The 22,394-nt window shown below is 44.2% G+C and overlaps 1 protein-coding gene across 4 annotated transcripts in view; it reads right to left on the bottom strand.

The window, feature by feature from the left end:
- Positions 1–22,394, bottom strand: part of LOC123990992 (serine/threonine-protein kinase PAK 5-like) — a 138,243-nt gene continuing 115,849 nt past the window's right edge. For all 4 annotated transcript variants that reach the window (XM_046292075.1, XM_046292078.1, XM_046292077.1 and 1 more), the window contains 8 exons: positions 13,988–14,194; positions 13,668–13,809; positions 13,332–13,486; positions 9,727–9,860; positions 6,903–7,029; positions 5,510–5,635; positions 2,079–2,213; positions 1–1,959 (listed from right to left, as the gene is read on the bottom strand). In XM_046292075.1, the coding sequence (XP_046148031.1) occupies positions 1,804–1,959; positions 2,079–2,213; positions 5,510–5,635; positions 6,903–7,029; positions 9,727–9,860; positions 13,332–13,486; positions 13,668–13,809; positions 13,988–14,194 (1,182 nt within the window). In that variant the 3' untranslated portion in view covers positions 1–1,803. The remainder of the gene's footprint in view (positions 1,960–2,078; positions 2,214–5,509; positions 5,636–6,902; positions 7,030–9,726; positions 9,861–13,331; positions 13,487–13,667; positions 13,810–13,987; positions 14,195–22,394) is intronic.

The raw sequence follows: 22,394 nt of genomic DNA, 5'->3' as shown, positions 1-22,394 counted from the left end.
AATGTTTTAATGGGCTTTTTTAATTGAAACCAGCTTCACTGATAACAAACATGCAATATCACTGTACAAGCAACACCACGGATAGTAGTACTCATTCAAGTCCCGAAACCAGCTCTCACACACACGCGCACACGCACGCACACACACGTTCATATTTACATCTCACAGTGAATGATGTGTTAAAAACAAAATGGGGTTACACTTTCCAATTAGAACTGAGAATCAGATCGCGGCACAGTTGTTTGTGTGTGTGTGTGTGCGAGAGAGAGGGAGAGAGAGAGAGAGAGAGAGAGAGAGAGAGAGAGAGAGAGAGAGAGAGAGAGAGAGAGAGAGAGAGAGAGAGAGAGAGAGAGAGAGAGAGAGAGAGAGAGAGAGAGAGAGAGAGAGAGAGAGAGAGAGAGAGAGAGAGAGAGAGAGAGAGAGATAAGGAACAGATGGCAGCCAGGATGTGTGAGAGTAGAAAAACAGACCTTTTACCACTGTGTGTATCAAACTGAGAAGCTCAGATATTGCTATAGGAGTCTTGGATGAGTGTCCATTGAATTTATAGGAGTGTCATGATGGGTAAAGAATAAATGTCTCTTTTACAAATAAACTGATATCTTCTCTTATCTTTCCACTCAAACAGTGCTACATGGGATTTGTAAAAAATGTCATTTTTTATAAAGATGAATAAATGATGGTGATGATGGATATGCTTGGGGTATTGCTTGTATGATATAACCAGCATCACTGTTTGTCTGGCTGTTGATATTTATAAACGTAAAACAAAAAGAAAGGCCACACTACCAAAAAATAAACCTTTCAATTCAAAAAAATAAAGAAATACTTTAAAACTGCATACAAAATTCTGGCCTTACCCTTTTTCCACACTCAATGGAGGTTCTGTCCACAAATGTGGGATAATAAATATATTCATATTCATTTTTGTAACAGTTAGGGGTTAAATTCTTAATGAAAAAATGGATTATTATTATAAACAGTAGGAAAGATCTTCGCAGAAACTCTGATTTCTATGTAATTTACTGCCCATATCACAATGGTCACGACACAATAAAATACTGCAAATTATCAAAACTGTACAGAAAAACTTACATATTTCTCTAAAATACATTTTCACTGTTAGTGTGAGAAAAGAGAAATGAAGAGAGCGATGTTTTTATTCCACCAATAGGCGAACAGCCTGTCTTCTAGCCAGACTAAGACACACCCACACCGCCCCCACTCAGACATCACCAAATACTCGTCAACACCAAATGCTGCTTCCTGATTGCTCTGAGATCTAATGCTCATGTCTGGGGGCGGTGGGCGTGTCTCATAGGTACCTCAACACGGCTGCCACCCAGGCAGTGTCAGCTGATCACTGCACACCGTCTACGCTCTAGTCGATGGCTACTACAGTACAACTCTACAGGACTCACAGACAGCCTAGTAAGAGAGGAAACTGCACTGGGACGACCCACCCTACTGGTCTAGCAGCCTAGTGAAGCCAAAGAGTACGAACCAAGAGGCTCACATTTGTTAGCATTTGGCGCCCGTATAAGCAATAAGCCTGCCACAGAAGACTGAAGAAGAGACTCCTACAGTACAGTCCCCTATGCTCCAGTGTTGAACTTTATATAGTATTTTTCAAAATAGAAGATATCATGTTTCTCTTTAATCTTTTCTTTGTAAATAATTCCTCTAGCTAAACTACTGCTCGGTTACAGGTGTGAGTGTTTGTTTTAGTGGCGTAGTCTCTCAGGTCATGTGGGTGTTTGTTTGGCAGGGTGTGTGGCGCCGCCCTGGTGGCGGGAGGTCAGGTCAGCGGTGGCGGTAGTGCCTCATTAGGGGGACGATGCAAGATGGGGGGCCCGAGAGCTTGAGGAAGGGGTGCTGGAGCAGCTCCTGGGCTGTGGCTCGCTGAGACGGCTCTCTAACTAACATCAGGTCGAGGAAGGCCCTCATAACCGATGATACCTGAAGGAGAGAAAAAGAACACATTACTATTTATTTGATTTGGGGAAATAACTGACATCAAATAAAATGTCTGTAAATGTGCCAATTAAAATTATAATAAAAAAATGAACCCTGCTGACCTTGTGTGACTCCTTTAGCCGTGGGGGCAGGTTGTCTCGTATCCTCCTCATGGCCTGTAGAGGGGGTTCGTTAAAGTACGGGGGTTCCCCATCGATCATCTCTATCACCATGATGCCCAACGACCAGATATCCACCTAGCAGGCAGTGTGAACGGTGTTATTGTCTTTATTCACAGCTCACGTTCTATAACATTTTGCAACGGGTGGGTCCTGAATGGTGATTGGTCTATTCCACAATATACTATGACGTTAAAATGCCCATTTACTCTATGCCATATGTCTGCGCAATCCACTGTCTCATCAGCCAAGCAAGGCCCGTTTTAAACATGATCTCCACTATAAACAGCATCTAGACATTATCTTACATTTCCTTTAGACGAACATGTTGTTTTCAACAGAGGAGATTTGTATAAATCTTGCTGTCTCGCTCTCCGACATTTGCAACATTGTTTCGATATTAAAAATGAGTTCTCCAGCTGTCCCATAGTAAGGAACGTGTCGGGGTTGGGACGAGGCAGACAGGCAGGCAACATTTCACAGCCAGTCGAAATAATGAATCAGCTGGCATCATTTTTATGGATATTTTCAAAGAAATGTCAATTGAATAAAATATCAAATGAAACGAAGTGCAGCTAGTTTGCAGTCTTTACATCTTCAGTTGGAAGTGATTGTCTAGGCTGTGCTGTTGGCTAGCTCCTCTGAACAACATCACCCTGACGAGAGAGCACAGTTTCTATGCCAGGCTGTATGCAAATAAATGTCATTTGGAAAACAGCTACTGTGAATGCGACTGTTGATATTCTTTTTGACCTTTGCTGTGACTGTAAGTAAGCCATATAGTTGGCTAGCTAGCAAGCAAGGGATAAGAACGTTCCCAGCCAGTATGGCAATGGAACATTTAGAATGAACAACTGGGTACAGAACAAAAAGACTGAACGACTGGGTCGCGCTTTAAGCAACCGAACCCATAGAACAAATGACCAGCCGGCTTGGGTAGGAACCCCAGATTTGTGTCGGGACAATATCTTGCGGAAGGATGAAATAGTATGAATAAATTCAGCAAAATAATTTTTTAAAATGAAAATATGTCAATCATTATTTGAATATGTTGGTAACCCTTTGCATAAAATTGATAATGCCCTCGAAGCCGGCGTTTAGAGGATACAGTGCATTAGGAAAGTATTCATTTTTTACATTAAAGCCTTATTCTAAAATGTATTAAATACACATTTTCCCTCATCGATCGACACACAATAAATACTCCAATGTCAAAGCAAAAAACAGTTTTTTATACATTAAAAAAAAATATAAAAAATATCACATTTACATAAGTAAATGACCCTCTGCTATGAGACTCGAAATTGAGCTCAGGTACATCCTGCTTCCATTGATCATCCTTTCTGCAACTTGATTGGAGTCCACCTGTAGTAAATCCATTGATTGGACACGATTTGGAAAGGCACACACCTGTCTATATAATTAATGTCCCACAGTTGACAGAGCAAAAACCAAGCCATGAGGTTGAAGGAATTGTCCTGGCCAAAAACCCAAAGTGACAAAGGTGTCCAAGAACCCGATGGTCACTCTGACAGAGCTCTAGAGTTCCTCTATTGAGATGGGAGAACCTTCCAGAAGGACAACCATCTCTGCAGCATTCCACCAATCAGGCCTTTACTGTAGAGTGGCCAGATGGAAGCCACTCCTCAGTAAAATTCACATGACAGCCCGCTTAGAGTTTGCCAAAAGGCACCTAAAGGACTCTCCGACCATGAGAAACAAGATTCTCTGGTCTGATGAAACCAAGACCGGACTCTTTGGCTTGAATGCCAAGCGTCACGTCTGGAGGAAAGTATGGCGGAGGAAGTATCATGCTGTGGGTGTGTTTTTCAGCGGCAGGGACTGGGAGACTACTCAGGACCTCAGACTGGGGCAAAGGTTCATGTTCAAACAGGACAACGACCCTAAGCACACATCCAAGACAACACAGAAGTGGCTTCTGGACAAGTCTCTGAATGTTTTATTTTGGTTTTGAAATTTTACCTTTATTTAACTAGGCAAGTCAGATAAGCACAAATTCTTATTTTCAATGACGGCCTAGGAACAGTGGGTTAACTGCCTGTTCAGGGGCAGAACGACAGCAAGTCAGATAAGAACAAATTCTTATTTTCAATGACGGCCTAGGAACAGTGGGTTAACTGCCTGTTCAGGGGCAGAACGACAGACCTTGTCAGCTCGGGGATTTGAACTTGCAACCTTCCGGTTACTAGCCCAACGCTCTAACCACTAGGCTACCCTGCCGCCTCTCGTCCTTTGAGTGGCCCAGCCAGAGCCTAGATTGAAACCCGATGGAACATCTCTGGTGGAGAGACCTGAGCTTGAGAGGATCTGCAGAGAAGAATGGGAGAAACTCCTCATATACAAGTGTGCCAAGCTTGTAGCGTCATACCTAAGAAGACTCAAGACTGTAATTGCTACCAAAGGTGCTTCAACAAAGTACTGATTAAATGGTCTGAATACTTATGTAAATGGAAACTGCTTCGCCCAAAACAGCAAGGCTTTCCAGAGGGTGGTGCGGTCTACCTGCCCTCCAGGACACCTACAGCACCCAATGTCACAGGAAGGCCAGAAAGATCAAGGACAACAACCACCCGAGCCACTGCCTGTTAATCAGGTTACCACCCAGAAGGTGAGGTCAGTACCGGTGCATCAAAGCTGGGTCCGAGAGGCTGAAAAACAGCTTCTATCTCAAGGCCATCAGACTGTTAAACAGCCATCACTGACACGGAGAGGCTGCTGCTTACATCCAGACTTGAAATCATTGGCCACTTTAATAAATGGATCACGAGTAACTTTAATAATGTCACTTTAATAATGTTTACATATCTTGCATTACTCATCTCATAGGTATATACTGTGTTTTATACCATCTATTGCATCTTGCCTATGCCGCTTGGTCATCACTCATCCATATATTTATATGTACATATTCTTATTCCATCCCTTTACTTAGATTTGTGTGTATTACATAGTTCTTGTGGAATTGTTAGATTACTTGTTAGATATTACTGAACTGTCAGAACTAGAAGCACAAGCATTTCGCTACACGCGCAATAACATCTTCTAACCATGTGACCAATCAAATTTGATTTGATAGATTTGATTTTAAATGTAATATTTCAGTTTTTAAAAATCTTTTATACATTTGCAAACATTTCTATAAACCCATTTTTGCTTTGTCATTATGGGGTATTGTGTGTAGACTGATGAGGACAAAAAAACGATTTAATCCATTTTAGAATAAGGCTATAACGTAACAACATGTGGAAAAAGTCAAGGGGTCTGAATACTTTTAGTCTCAGGCCTGACAACACCCGTGCCAATACTTCCTCCAAACACCGGCTTCACTCACTTATTCAGACATTTGTTCTTACCTCTGTGCCGTAGGGTAACCGTGAGATGACTTCCGGTGCCATCCAGTAGGGCGTGCCCACCAGAGACTTCCTCTTGGGCACCTCTTTGGACACTTGGGCGCAGAAGCCAAAGTCTGACAGCTTGATCTGTGGGAACAAAACATTTGGTTACACATCTCAATGTGTTGTCGATGGGAATTTTCAGAGCACTTTCGTACAAGGGGAAACAAAAATCCCATATAAAATTCAATTTTTTTATACATTATGGATGTGTGTTGCCTTTTTCTGAAAATATATTTAAGGACAGAATATTTCACTATTTTCTTCCAATTGAAACCCTCTGTGTTTTTACCATTAAATGGAACATTGACCTCTTGGGATGAAGAGGTTTTCATATAAGCCACTCTAATCCTGCTTCTATTATTCCTTAATTAGCCATCCATCACATTCCAGCAGCTCGTTAAGAGGCATTAGGCAGGCTTTCATTAATAATTGCTAATTGATTATGATCTCCTCTCCTCTCTCTCAAGTCCTGCAGTCAGAGGCACTTGAGGAGTCCGTACTGCATCACTGGCAACAGCACAGAGGCAGGTTATTGTGTGTGTAGGGCAGAGTTTAGCAACATTACATTCTAACTAACATTGTATCATTTGGCGTCTTGTGAGAAACTGGGTATAAGGGTCAGTGGTGTGTATTCATGGATGCCAAGAGAAGACAGACCCCCCCCCCCAAAAAAAAAATATATATATATAAAAATAAAACAACCTCTTTCGTCTTTCTGTGTTTCATAATTTTCCTTCAATTCGCAAGAGGCTGAATGTTGTCTCTGTATTAGGCTAAACATAGGTGATTAGATGATGTTGAAATGTTGTAGTTGGAAATGGTGCTGGAATAGTGGAGGCAGCTCCTGTTTTCTTTGCTCCCTGTGGTTCTAAATCAATAGTTGTTTAGTAGTACGAAAATGTCGGATGCATTAACTTGCTTGACCACGCTGTAGGTCATGTAACTGTTTGTTACACGCAATGTGCTTTGTGGACTTCACCGGACAGAGGCAGCTCTCCGGTTTTGTGAAGAAACAACAGGTGTGGAAGAATATATTCTGTCACTGTGTCTTCTTATTGTCTCGGCCTTTAAGCCCTATATACATATCACGGTCGCAAGGCATATGAACTAACATGTTATAGAGCAAACAGCTCAATTATCACAATGCTCTTGGCTTCCCCAGTGATTTTACCCACGCACCGCGACTGGTCAAGGTTACTATGAGAAACCCATGTTTCTAACCACAATACAGGTTTTAGCTGTGACCCAACAGGTACTGGGCACAACCCACCAGTCAAGCCAACATCTGTAAAACACTGTAGAGTCCCACAGTGTTAGAAGTTAGTTTTGTCCAGAATCCACGTTGTCTTACCCGTCCATCGCTGGTGAGGAGGATAGAATCACTCTTGATGTCTCTGTGGATGACTCCCTGCGTGTGGAGGTACGACAGAGCCCTCAACACCGACACACACACTGTGGCTATCTGCTCCTCGTTCATCCTGAAACACACACACACACGCACACACGCACACACGCACACACGCACACACACACACACACACACACACACACACACACACACACACACACACACACACACACACACACACACACACACACACACACACACACACACACACACACACACACACACACACACACACACACACACACACACACACACACACACGTGGGTCAAGATGGAGGTTAGGACACTGCCAAACACATACCCTATAGCATATGCGTTCTTTCACAAGGACCAAGTGAATGTAAAAAATATATATTTACCAGGAGGATGAGAACATCGTAGGAACATGGAATTCGTGGCGATAACCATGTAATGTGCACTAAGCTTAACAGTCGTGTGTGTGGTCCCATATGGGCTTGGGGTAAACAGTACGTCTGGCTGATTCCACAGAACTCCACAGAACATTAACATGAAGCCCCAGCTGGCGAGAACCTCCCCCATCATCGCACACACACACACACACACACACACACACACACACACACACACACACACACACACACACACACACACACACACACACACACACACACACACACACACACACACACACACACACACACACACACACACACACACACACACACACACACACACAGATCTGGTACTCCATTCTTGTGTATTTTATTTCTCTTGTGTTACTATTTGTATTAGAATATTTTTTATGAACTCTGTATTGTTGGGAAGGGCTAATAAGTCACGGTAAAGTCTACACCCGTTGTATTCAGCACGTGACAAATATATATATATATACTGTTTTTTACACACACACACAAACACAGCTCTCATCTGCAGCCCCTCCAGCACTCTCCTCCCTGTACCGTCTCACTCCACAGGAATCCATTGTCTTAGCAAGGAACAACTCGCAACACACACACGCGCGCGCACACACACACATACTCTAGACTTGCCTCCCACCGTAGATTGTGCCAGGTTTTGTTGTCACAGATGTATGCATTAAGAATTGCAAAACAATCTAGCAAATGGGAGGTTGATGTGTAGACAAAGGAGATTCAATGCTTCACACACATACACCCACACACATACTTACACAAAAAAGCGTCCACAAACACAGACGCCCGCACAAAACAAATCATTGCCGAGATAGTACATTATTTCAAACAGAGAATGAAAAAGAAAGTGTATTGTTTAATGAGGCTGTCAAAGTTGCCAAGGGCATCACATGCAGATGCGCGCACACACACCACACACTCCACACAGTAGCTCCATTAGCTGATTATATGTAAAGTACAGTACAGTACAGCCACGACACATACTAGTGAGAATAATTTAACTTTGTTGCTAATTGAAATGGCTGAGGAACAGGAACACGACACAGATATAGGCTATTCTGGCATTGGTACATTGTGTGTGTGTTGGCAGATACCCAGGGAGAGAAGTGGGGGGGGAAGAGAGAGAGAGAGAGAGAGAGAGAGAGAGAGAGAGAGAGAGAGAGAGAGAGAGAGAGAGAGAGAGAGAGAGAGAGAGAGAGAGAGAGAGAGAGAGAGGGAGAGGGAGAGGGAGAGGGAGAAGGAGTGGGAGAGGGAGAGGGAGAGGGAGAGGGAGAGGGAGAGGGAGAGGGAGAGGGAGAGGGAGAGGGAGAGAGGGAGAGAGGGAGAGAGAGAGAGAGAGAGATGGAAAGAGAACGTGAGAGTGAGTGAGCAAGCAAGAGAGAGAATGGTAGAGACAGAGAATAGATATAGAATAAGAGAAATAGAGAGATAATGATGGAGAGAGAGAGAATTGGGGGGAGGGGAGTACTCACCTGCAGTAGAACTGTTTGTGTGCGTGTTCTCCTATTCAGCTCTACACAGTGAGCAGTCATTTTACGCAACAAAAGAGTCGACTGAAATAGATTTGTATAATTCACCTGGCCTAACAGATGTGAATTCTATGACTGAAACGTGTTGCTGACAGTCATTTGACGGCTATTAACAGTGTAAATGACACAAATACATGTGCATCCTTGAACTAAGTGCACTAAACTGTAAGGCATATGGTTGTTATTACACATTAACTATAATGTCTAACTGCTAATCCCCCTCTGGGTAAAAAATCTATCAGGATTTGTTTGTGTTAGTAGGTACAAGTATACTGAATATCTTCTTATTATCAACACAATTCCTACAGCTGTGATTATCCAAACAGCTGTGTCGGAGAAAGGGACGAGACAGGGAGGTGAACGAGGGATTCACATCTCCTCACACAACTAATGAAGACTCTTCTCTCCATCTCACGACTTCACGCTGACAGGGAACGCCACTGCGTCCTCACGCAACCGTGTTATTATAGCGCCCGACACGGCGGCACACAACACCGACACGCACACTGACACACGCCAGGCAAATGACTGTAATTAAAAGACCGAGGACACAATGGGTGTTAATCTGAACGACGAGGCGTTGAGAGGTTTAGGAGAAGACACTGAAACAACAGAGGGAAGAAAGATCTAGAAGTTTGAGTATAACAACTAAAACTCCTGGAACCAGGTCCATTTGGGGTTATTGAGGAATTCTGCTTTGCTGTTTGAGTTCCAGAGGGCAGGACAACAATCCAAATCCTCTTTGTTCAGACTCAGGGAATTGAAGTGTCATGTTAGCGCCACAAGCTAATGCTTAGGTAGCCATTAGGAGAGAGGTGAATGGACTCGTGGCAGATGATTGGTTACCTCGTGTGAGTGACAATGTCCGTCAGGGCCCCGCCCTCCAGGAACTCCATAACGACCCAGAGCTCGTCTCCAACCAGGTAGCTGTTGTACATGTCAACCACGTTCTCATGGTGATAGTCCCTCATGATCACCACCTAGAAACAAACAAATCAACAAACACAGGTTACATGACAGATAGACAGTTTACGTACACCTTACTTAAACCTTAAGTCGGAAGTTTACGTACACCTTAGCCAAATACATTTGAACTCAGTTTTTCACAATTCCTGACATTTAATCCAAGTACAAATGTCCTGTCTTGGTTCAGGTAGGATCACCAAACTATTTGAAGAATGTGAAATGTCAGAATAGTTGTAGAGAGAATTATTTATTTCAGCTTTTATTTCATTCATCACATTTCCTGTGGGTCAGGCGTTTACATACACTCAATTAGTATTTGTTAGCATTGCCTTTCAATTGTTTAACTTGGGTCAAACATGTCGGGTAGCTTTCCATGAGCTTCCCACAATAAGTTGGGTGAATTTTGGCCCATTCCTCCTGACAGAGTAGGTGTAACTGAGTCAGGTTTGTAAGGCCTCCTTGCCCGCACACGCCTTTTCAGTTCTGCCCACAAGTTTGCTATAGGATTGAGGTCAGGGCTTTGTGATGGCCACTACAGTACCTTGACTTTGTTGTCCTTAAGCCATTTTGACACAACTTTGGAAGTATGCTTGGGGTCATTTGGAAGACCCATTTGCGACCAATCTTTAACTTCCTGACTGATGTCTTGAGATGTTGCTTCAATATATTCACATAATGTTTCTTCCTCATGATGTCATCTATTTTGTGAAGTGCACCAGTCCCTCCTGCAGCAAAGCACCCCCACAACATGATGCTACCACTCCCTTGCTTCACGGTTGGGATGGTGTTCTTCGGCTTGCAAGCATCTCCCTGTTTTTCCTCCAAACATAAAGATGGTCATTATGGCCAAACAGTTCTATTTTTGTTTCATCAGACCAGAGGACATTTCTCCAAAAGGTACAATCTTCCTCCCATGTGCAGTTGCAAACCGTAGTCTGGATTTTTTTTATGTCGGTTTTGGAGCAGTGGCTTCTTCCTTGCTGAGCGGCCTTTCAGATTATGCTGTTGTTCTGGGATTGATTTGCACTTTTTGCACCAAAGTAGGTTCATCTCTAGGAGACGGAACGCCTCTCCTTCCTGAGCGGTATGACGGCTGTATGGTCCCATGGTGTTTATACTTGCATACCATTGTTTGTACAGATGATACCTTCAGACATTTGGAAATTGCTCCCAAGGATGAACCAGACTTGTGGAGGTCTACAATTTTTTTTCTGAGGTCTTGGCTGATTTATTTGAATTTTTCTATAATGTCAAGCAAAGAGGCACTGAGTTTGAAGGTAGGCCTTGAAATACATCCACAGATACACCTCCAATTGACTCAAATGATGTCAACTAGCCTATCAGAGGCTTCTAAAGCCATGACAGCATTTTTTGGAATTTTCCAAGCTGTTTAAAGGCACAGTCATCTTAGTGTATGTAAAACATCTGACCCACTGGAATTGTGATACAGTAAATTATAAGTGAAATAATCTGTCTGTAAACAATTGTTGGAAAAATGACTTGCGTCATGCACAAAGTAGATGTCCTAACCGACTTGCTAGAACTATAGTGTTAACAAGAAGTTTGTGGAGTGGTTGAAAAAACGAGTTTTAATGACTCCAACCTAAGTGTATGTAAACTGCTGACTTCAACTGTATCAGCAGTGTGACAAAGTTGTCCTTGCTGTGCACCAGAGGTTTAAAATCAGAAGGACGGGTTCTTTCCAAAAATGTCTGATATGTATTTAAGAACACAGGTAAAACGTGGATGCTAAAAGTAGAAAGAAATCCAAAATCTATGAAACAGACAGCATGGCTTCCTTACTTGTAGCATTCCCACACACCAGTGTTCTCTACACAGCCTATATAGTACCTACCTGAATCCCAAACAATCAAGAACAAGTGTGGACAAACAATTCAAAATGTCCGCCACCAACCCTACAGAATAGGGTGTGATTGGCAGATGTCTTTACTGTGTAGATATGAATCGTGCAATGAAACTGGGCCCGGATAGAACAGGGAAACATACAACAATGAAACTGGGCCCGGATAGAACAGGGAAACATACAACAATGAAACTGGGCCCGGATAGAACAGGGAAACATACAACAATGAAACTGGGCCCGGATAGAACAGGGAAACATACAACAATGAAACTGGGCCCGGATAGAACAGGGAAACATACAACAATGAAACTGGGCCCGGATAGAACAGGGAAACATACAACAATGAAACTGGGCCCGGATAGAACAGGGAAACATACAACAATGAAATACTAAAACAGTTTGAAGGATTATAAGTGTCCAGTGAAGATCCTCAAGTAGACAGGAATTCTAGTTTGAATCGCATTGCAAATGGTCCACCATTTGACCTCGGACCAGCTCTGATAAGCTTTTAGTTTCACAATGGTGTCGATTGCCTGCCTTAATGTCCTAGAAATAAACTAACGCTGCTAAACTAGCTAGCTAACTCAACCACACGTTGCCTGCTTCAACTTCAGCTTTACCTAGATATTGATGAATTGGTAACTGGCTAATTATGAAGCTTGAATAGCAATGATGTAGGCTACAGTGCTCTTCAAGTATTGAACACAGATCAGTTGTTCTATTTGCAGTAGGCTCTTCCAAAAACGTGGACTTGAGATTACATTTGAATGAATGAGGTTAGTACATAATACCTTGTTATTTTGGGGTACTTGTAAGCATATTTTTCTACATTCTAGTCCTATCCAGATTTAGGTTGAATCTAAAATGTCAATGGCTAAATTACATGCTGGAATTCATTAAAAGATAAGAATAGCAGCTATCAATAATCCTCTGTATCACAAATGAAATGAATGTATTTGCAATCTTTTTTTTGTTAATTTGGTTGTTGCTATGGAAGCTTAATGAAAAGGGATTAGATTGGGGTGTTAATAGGATAACATTAAGCTTCAATATAGCATGCCCACGCACACACGCACACACGCACGCACACACCCACCCACACACACACACACACGTATTAATATTAATCATTGATGTGGGTGCGAAGATATGCAAGGACAAGATACTTGATGTCTCTTGTTAACATACTGTAAGTCATGCCACCCACTTAATCCAAACAGAAATCCCTTCATGACATAAATACTGTGGCTGACTACTGAGTAACAGTAACTGTCTTGCTACATAGCAGGCAGGAATGATACAGTAGGGTAGAGATAAAAGGCTTGGCTCACCTCGTTCCAGATCCAAAATAATGTTAGCTTGTTGCCTTGGCAACATCTAAATCAGGTTCACTAACATAATGCTCTGATCAAAACATCTGAGGGACAGAAAATACTCGTACGTGAGGAAGCCTAATCTGAGAGACTAAATAATAATAATAATTTCACAATTTTTTACTGTTGGAATTAGAGGCCTGCGCTTTCTTACCTAAAACTTTGAGTCTATTAAAAGAAAAATAACACAGTACCAAAATCGCTTGGTATCTACTGGGACAAATAACCCCTGACCCCTAACCCCTCACCTCATTGAAGAGCAGTTCTCTCCTCTGCTGTTTCCTCAAGTCCATCTTTTTGACGGCCACCTGTTTGCCACTATGCTTCTCGCTGGCGATGCACACGATGCCCGTCGAGCCCTCGCCAATCTTTATGAAACTCTCCAGGTACTCCCTGGGGTCACCTGGGGTCAGAGACAGACAGATCTTCAATGTCTGCTACTCACAGCAAGATACTTTATCTACGAAGCGTCTGCACATTATCGACAAACTAGAAAAATAACTTCTCTGCCTAGAAACGGTATATTTCAACTCCTGTGATGTGCGATGTATTTGTGCTTCTTTCATCGGCTCCTCTCTGTTTACCTGGGTTGACGACGAGCTGCAAGGCAGCCCTGAACTGTTCGTGGGAGACCCTGGAGGGCTGGGCATCTGAACTAGAGCCCCAGGAGGGAGGGGGGTAGGCCCCCGGGGGGATGTAAGGGGACGATGGCTGGGAGTATGCCCCCTGGAGGAGAGAACCGGTTAATACCTCCACTGCATTGTCGGTGGTGATCTTTGCAGTGACACACCTGCTTCTCTGAGAGTCATACGTAATTGTAGGTCAAAATCGTTTTAGATCGCTCAAAGAGATACGCATGCAGTCATGCAAACACGCACGCACGCTTGCATCACAGTAGACCCACCTGTGGAGTGTATGGCGGGCTGGGCTGTGAGGGTGGGTGGTGGTAGGGGGAGGGTTTGTAGTGGTGGAACACAGGGGGGTACTGCATTCCGGGGGGGTAGCCAGAGGGCTTGCTGTGGCTTTGAGGTAGTTTGAGGGGCCCGCGCGGGTATGTGTCAGACCCTGGGACCTGGGGACTCCCGTCCCAAGACGACTGGTCGTAATCACCCTGTGAGAGACGGAAGACAGACAGAGACCGTGTTAAAAACACAGCTAATACCCTGAAAACCTAAGCCATTTAAGCTAGATGAACTCATATTAAAATAACAAGCTAATAGAACGATAGCCGACTCAAAAGTGTGATCTTATATAAGTGCAAACCCTGTTTACGCTGGGCCGCATAGGAAAGACAACACATAGGAAAGACAACACATAGGAAAGACAACACCTAGGAAAGACAACACATAGGAAAGACAACACATAGGTAAGACAACACATAGGAAAGACAACACCTAGGAAAGACAAAACAGGAAAGACAACACATAGGAAAGACAACGCATAGGAAAGACAACACATAGGAAAGACAACACCTAGGAAAGACAACACATAGGAAAGACAACACATAGGAAAGACAACACCTAGGAAAGAGAACACATAGGTAAGACAACACATAGGAAAGACAACACATAGGAAAGACAACACATAGGAAAGACAACACATAGGAAAGACAACACATAGGAAAGACAACACATATGAAAGACAACACATAGGAAAGACAACACTTAGGAAAGACAACACATAGGAAAGACAACACATAGGAAAGACAACACATAGGAAAGACAACACATAGGAAAGACAACACCTAGGAAAGAGAACACATAGGAAAGAGAACACATAGGAAAGACAACACCTAGGAAAGACAACACATAGGAAAGACAACACCTAGGAAAGACAACACATAGGAAAGACAACACATAGGAAAGACAACACCTAGGAAAGACAACACCTAGGAAAGAGAACACATAGGAAAGACAACACCTAGGAAAGACAACACATAGGTAAGACAACACATAGGAAAGACAACACATAGGAAAGACAACACATAGGAAAGACAACACATAGGAAAGACAACACATAGGAAAGACAACACATAGGTAAGACAACACCTAGGAAAGACAACACATAGGAAAGACAACACATAGGAAAGACAACACATAGGAAAGACAACACGTAGGAAAGACAACACATAGGAAAGACAACACATAGGAAAGACAACACATAGGAAAGACAACACCTAGGAAAGACAACACCTAGGAAAGAGAACACATAGGAAAGAGAACACCTAGGAAAGACAACACCTAGGAAAGAGAACACATAGGAAAGAGAACACCTAGGAAAGAGAACACATAGGAAAGAGAACACATAGGAAAGACAACACATAGGAAAGACAACACATAGGAAAGACAACACGTAGGAAAGACAACACGTAGGAAAGACAACACATAGGAAAGACAACACATAGGAAAGACAACACATAGGAAAGACAACACCTAGGAAAGACAACACATAGGAAAGATAACACATAGGAAAGACAACACATAGGAAAGACAACACCTAGGAAAGACAACACATAGGAAAGACAACACCTAGGAAAGACAACACATAGGAAAGACAACACATAGGAAAGACAACACCTAGGAAAGACAACACATAGGTAAGACAACACATAGGAAAGACAACACATAGGAAAGACAACACATAGGAAAGACAACACCTAGGAAAGACAACACATAGGTAAGACAACACATAGGTAAGGCAACACATAGGAAAGACAACCTCACCAAACAACAGAGACTCTGCTTACTTGCATTCTGAATATAAAACTGTCAGAGATATTTCTCTCCCTCCTCAGTTTCTGTTCATTTTGAAATACCAGCTGCTGTCCATGTGACCTGAGTAGGTACATTACCCCTGGACAGGTGTAACGGAGGGCGTTTAGTCGAAGGGACAGGGGCTATACTTTATCATTAATACCCCACACAGACCCAAACAATGTTCCTCCATTACCCCATCCATCATACAGATGCTTTTAGGCCAGGGAACCCCCAGATCTGGGGCAACGCTCCACATCGTTTCCCTCTTTAGTCTCGTTTACAGTACCTGTTAGATTATATTCCTACAGTAGACAGTATTGGGGGGGGGGTGGACTATGTTACCCAGCGTGGTTGCAGGGTTTTGCTCCAGCCACACGGTAACAATCAAGACTTTGAGTAGAAGACTCACGTTTGAAGCTGCTCAGTTCGAGCAAAACCTGATGGTCCATCTTCACTCTATTCTGCCTCTCTCGCTCTCTCTCGCTCATTCCCTCTCGCTCTCTCTCGCTCATTCCCTCTCTTTCCCTCTCTCTCTCTCGCTCATTCCCTCTCTTTCCCTCTCGCTCTCTCTCGCTCATTCCCTCTTTCCCTCTCTCTCTCTCTCTCGCTCATTCCCTCTTTCCCTCTCTCTCTCTCTCGCTCATTCCCTCTTTCCCTCTCTCTCTCTCGCTCATTCCCTCTTTCCCTCTCTCTCTCTCTCGCTCATTCCCTCTTTCCCTCTCTCTCTCTCTCGCTCATTCCCTCTTTCCCTCTCTCTCTCTCTCGCTCATTCCCTCTTTCCCTCTCTCTCTCTCGCTCATTCCCTCTTTCCCTCTCGCTCTCTCTCGCTCATTCCCTCTTTCCCTCTCTCTCTCTCGCTCATTTCCTCTTTCCCTCTCTCTCTCTCGCTCATTCCCTCTTTCCCTCTCGCTCTCTCTCGCTCATTCCCTCTCTTTCCCTCTCTCTCTCTCGCTCATTCCCTCTCTTTCCCTCTCGCTCTCTCTCGCTCATTCCCTCTTTCCCTCTCGCTCTCTCTCGCTCATTCCCTCTCTTTCCCTCTCTCTCTCTCGCTCATTCCCTCTCTTTCCCTCTCTCTCTCTCGCTCATTCCCTCTTTCCCTCTCTCTCTCTCGCTCATTCCCTCTTTCCCTCTCGCTCTCTCTCGCTCATTCCCTCTCTTTCCCTCTCTCTCTCTCGCTCATTCCCTCTCTTTCCCTCTCGCTCTCTCTCGCTCATTCCCTCTTTCCCTCTCTCTCTCTCTCGCTCATTCCCTCTTTCCCTCTCGCTCTCTCTCGCTCATTCCCTCTCTTTCCCTCTCTCTCTCGCTCATTCCCTCTTTCCCTCTCGCTCTCTCTCGCTCATTCCCTCTCTTTCCCTCTCGCTCTCTCTCGCTCATTCCCTCTCTTTCCCTCTCTCTCTCGCTCATTCCCTCTCTTTCCCGCTCGCTCTCTCTCGCTCATTCCCTCTCTTCCCCTCTCTCTCTCTCGCTCATTCCCTCTCTTTCCCTCTCTCTCTCGCTCATTCCCTCTCTTTCCCTCTCGCTCTCTCTCGCTCATTCCCTCTCTTCCCCTCTCTCTCTCTCGCTCATTCCCTCTCTTTCCCTCTCTCTCTCTCGCTCATTCCCTCTCTTTCCCTCTCTCTCTCGCTCATTCCCTCTCTTTCCCTCTCTCTCTCTCAAATTCAAATTCAGATCGATTTATTGGCATGAAAATACAATTTGTAGATATTGCCAAAGCAGTATAGTGGTACAGCATTTCAGTAAATGAAGTACAATGCAATGAGGATATGGACATTTCAGTAATAATAATGTGTACACTACTGCGGTTCTTCTGTGTGATCTTCGGTCGAATACATTTAATTAAGTAAAAAGAAGATAAAAAGAAAATGAAAGAAAGGTTCATAAATAAATAACAAAATGTACACGGATGATGGCTACACTATGTTTTACTTGTAAGTTATATACAATGTAAATACTGTACTTCAGGGAATTAATGGTCATGGGATGTTACTCAGGCTATGGCAATCATATACATATCTGGCAGTAATATTAGTGGTTTCTCCCTCGCCCAGAATAATCCCCAGCTTTATGTCATTAGTAAATGCACAGAAGTTGGCAATTGATTTAGATATTTTCTTGAACATATATTCTCTTATTTGGGAGTATTTCTCACAGTAGAGGAAAAACTGCATCCCTCTCTCTCTCTCTCTCTCTCTCTCTCTCTCTCTCTCTCTCTCTCTCTCTCTCTCTCTCTCTCTCTCTCTCTCTCTCTCTCTCTCTCTCTCTGTCTCTCTCTCTCTCTCTCTCTCTCTCTCTGTGTGTGTGTGCTGGGGTGGCTTAAAGCTGTTTCTCCATGTCCTAGGTGGGTGGTGATGAGTCATAAATCTAGCTTGGAGAGAGGTGACAAAGGGACACTTCTCTCCCTGACACTAAACATTATGCATTGTGAGTGGGACCTTGCATTCTGCCTTCTGCATGAGAGGAATCACAAACAGAAAGCAGGAGTATGGCGTGTGTGTTTGTGAGTCAGTCACTGAGTCCCCCTCCCTTCTCCTTGTTCCTGCCCTTCAGTTTTACTCTACCAGGTAGTACATCTAGAGGTGTTTTATGGCATCACGACTCACCAGTAACTCTGAATAAATGTGAGGTACCGTGAACTGGTTATACAAGGTATTTACAGTGTTATTACCTAAGAATACAGCAGAGCCAAACATGTATGACTTGAATTTAAAAAACGATTCAAAAGGTAACATTGTATGATTCTGATTATAATATAGGTTCACTCTTAATATTATGTTGCACAAATACCTTTATTTAAAAAAAAAATATATATTAATATTTAGACTTATTTTGAAGCCTTATTTAATCCTAATTTCGTTATTTTCGTTATTAGGTACATTATCAGAGAATAACTCCAAATACTGTGTTTGCCTAAATTGATTTTTAAAAGTACACTAAATTATAGCTGTGAACTGCACCTGGTCATACAGGATAGTACAGGGCTGAGATGTATAATATCTAGGCTAATAATCCATCTGGTGAAGACTAGCTGCCTCCAGTACTGAGGAGATGATGCTCTGACTTCCGGAGTTAATGACATTACCTCCCAGAACACACACTCCCCCCAAACATACACTCTGAAAGGACACACACACCCCTCGAACACACACTCCCCTAAACACACACTCTAATAAAAACCCGATGACAAGAAAGAGGCAGGGCAGGAGGAGGAAATCTCTCTCTCCCTCTCCCTCTCCCTCTCCCTCTCCCTCTCCCTCTCCCTCTCCCTCTCCCTCTCCCTCTCCCTCTCTCTCTCCCTCTCTCTCTCCCTCTCTCTCTCTCTCTCTCTCTCTCTCTCTCTCTCTCTCTCTCTCTCTCTCTCTCTCTCTCTCTCTCTCTCTCTCTCTCTCTCTCTCTCTCTCTCTCTCTCTCTCTCTCTCTCTCTCTCCCTCTCCCTCTCCCTCTCTCTCTCTCGCTCTGTCTCTCTCACACACACACACAAACACACACACCCCTCCACCTACACACACACAGAGAGTAAGAGGAGGGTTGGGTTGATGTGTGGGGATAGTGGTATAATTACGTGGCGTGGACTTGTTTAATCAATCACTGTGAAGCGGCGGTGCTCCTCGCGGCCCGCAGGAGGGACGGGGCTACTCTCCAGACCCCCTATCGTTGGCGGGCCCCGGCGGCTGGCTGTCAGCCAAGGGTCTCCTGATCCATGTTGGTTAAACGCGCATCAATCTGAATTTGGCAGGGTAATCAACAACCCAACTGAACTGTGAAATTGAATTCCGCGCTGGAACATCGTTGGGCCGTTTTTATGCGAAGGCTGCAGAAAGGAGAAAGTGCCGCAACATCAATTTGTCACGAGAGCTGCTGCCGAGGCAGTGGAGGAGTAGCTGTGTGTGTGTGTGTGTGTGTGTGTGTGTGTGTGTGTGTGTGTGTGTGTGTGTGTGTGTGTGTGTGTGTGTGTGTGTGTGTGTGTGTGTGTGTGTGTGTGTGTGTGTGTGTGTGTGTGTGTGTGTGTGTGTGTGTGTGTGTGTGTGTGTGTGTGTGTCTGTGTGTCTGTGTGTCTGTGTGTCTGTGTGTTGTGAGCCCGTGCTGTCTACTGTTATAACCCCACTGGCTCACAACAAAAAGGGGGATTTTGTTCAATGACTGAATTGAAAGAGAAAGAGAGAGAGAGAGAGAGAGAGAGAGAGAGAGAGAGAGAGAGAGAGAGAGAGAGAGAGAGAGAGAGAGAGAGAGAGAGAGAGAGAGAGAGAGAGAGAGAGAGAGAGAGGAGAGGGAGAGAGAGGAGAGGGAGAGAGAGGAGAAGTGGGTTCATTACAAGGTCCATGAGGCAGGGAGAATGGTGCTTCTTAAGCTGCCAGATCACTTACAACACACTTTAGTTTTTTTTCTACCGATGTTAGGAATCTCCTACACGCGTCCCGACACATATCTTGCGACTGTTTTTTCTCTCCCAATACTTCTATATGATCTCCTACAGCTTTTTCAGATGGAACTCAATAGCGTGTCACGTAGTGAATTTGCTTTCAACGATTGACCTCATAGGCCTTTCTTAAGGTGTATAAAGTATAGTCAGCTGCAGTAGATTCCTGTCTTTTGCTCCAATCACAACTCTCACCACAAGAACACTATTTCTGTTTCTACCTCTGTGTGTATTGTGGATGTTTGCTAAGGCATTGGAGGTGAAGTGGCTTTCATCAGGGCACCCTAGGGTTAATATCAGCAGATGCATTACTACTGTAACACCAGATGTCCAAGTACAGTACTACAGCGGACAGCCTCCTCTCCTCAGCTCATACGGAGCACACATGTTCGTACAGCATGGGTGCCATTCAGAGAGTGAGTGGGCAAGACAAAAATATGTAAGTGTCTTTGAACGGGGTATGGTTGTAGGTGCCAGGCGCACTGGTTTATGCCAAGAACTGCAACGCTGCTGGGTTTTTCCCGCTCGACAGCTTCCCGTGTGTATTAAGTATGGTCCACCACCCAAAGGACACCCAGTCAACTTGACACAACTGTGGGAAGCATTGGAGTCAACATGGGCCAGCATCCCTGTGGAACGCTTTCGACACCTTGTAGAGTTTGAGGCGGTTCTGAGGGCAAACGGGGATACAACTCAATAGGAAGGTAACACATTTTGTTCTTGCCCTCTGTTTGTTTGTGTTCTGAATATCGTACATGGTTCGACAAAGAAAACAGATGGATAAAGAGTTGACGTGTTGGTGTATAATAGCTACACGTAACGATCAGACAGAGAGTCGGTGACTGAGGGAGATGGGGACGGGACGTTCCACGGCTCATTCCTCTGCACAGTTCAATGAAAAGTCACTGTTTCAGCATGGGGATGAAAGCTTGCTTATTCACCTTCCGAATATCACACAGGCGTTTGTCCGGGCAGAGGCAACAAATGATGCACGATCTGCACATGCACAACTTCCCAAACCCGTGATGTTCTTCAACCCTGCACCCGGAGAGAGATGGTGTGCACACTTTTGTTTTAGCCCAGCACTAACACACCTGGTTTATTAACGAATCATCAAGCCATTTTGTTGTTGTTGTTGTCGCTAAAAGAGGGGTGTTAGTCCTGGTTTGATCAGAAACCCCTGCCTACACATGCTACTGCAGCTCTACAGGACCAGGACTAGCAGGGGGGAAGAACACTGCAGTAGATGGTTGATTATTATGGCATCTCCATGAGGCCTGCAAGTCACCTTTCCAGCTCTCTGTGTGCCGCTCCACAGGCGCCTAACTGAAGCTGATATAGGGGACTGCAATTGCAGAGTGGTATTTATTTGCTTGGGCCTCGTACACTTCACACACACTAACTGTCATTCTGCCCCTGAACATGGCAGTTAACCCAGTGATCCTTGGCCGTCGTTGAAAATATGAATTTCTTCTTAACTGACTTGCCTTAGTTAAATAAAGGTATAATAAAATATAAATAAAAAATGATCTCTAGATGTTCTCAGAAGTGTGTCTTCTCCTCTAGAAAACAAAAGCAATCAGTGAAACCTTCCGTTTTCCCAGTTACTTTGAAAGAGACTACGCTCCCGATTATATTTCCACTCCACGCAGCTCTTCCCGAATCTATAGGAATGTGTCTGTCCGCAGTATATCTGCAGTTGCAGGTCAAAGAGTAAGGAGTGATGGATGGCACAAGATAGTCTTAACGCTCAAATAGAAGACTTCTCTCTCGCCCCTCTCCCCCAGCCCCTCTCTCCTTCATGTCCTTCTCTACTCAGTCCCCCCTCCCCCCATCCCTCTCTCTCAGATGAACCGTGGTACTGGACTGATGCCAGTTTATCTCGTCTTCCTCCTATCGTCCAAATGTCTCCCCTTCCCTCCCCCTCTCCCACCCCCGTTTGGACTGTGTTATCGGCTTGACGACGGCCCAGTGTTGTGGCGTTCATTGATTTTAGCGCGGCTTCTGTAAAGGCAATTCTGTGTCTGTGGCAGAGCCTTCCTCCGCTGGGGAACAGTAGATTAACTACTGACACTAGATCCATCACACAGAGGTGAGGAGGAGAGGAGAGGAGAGAGGGAGGAGCAATGGGGAGGAAGGAA

Source organism: Oncorhynchus gorbuscha, linkage group LG12 (assembly GCF_021184085.1).
Source record: "Oncorhynchus gorbuscha isolate QuinsamMale2020 ecotype Even-year linkage group LG12, OgorEven_v1.0, whole genome shotgun sequence".
Taxonomy (NCBI): domain Eukaryota; kingdom Metazoa; phylum Chordata; class Actinopteri; order Salmoniformes; family Salmonidae; genus Oncorhynchus; species Oncorhynchus gorbuscha.
This window is presented reverse-complemented; position numbering and strand designations above follow the sequence as displayed.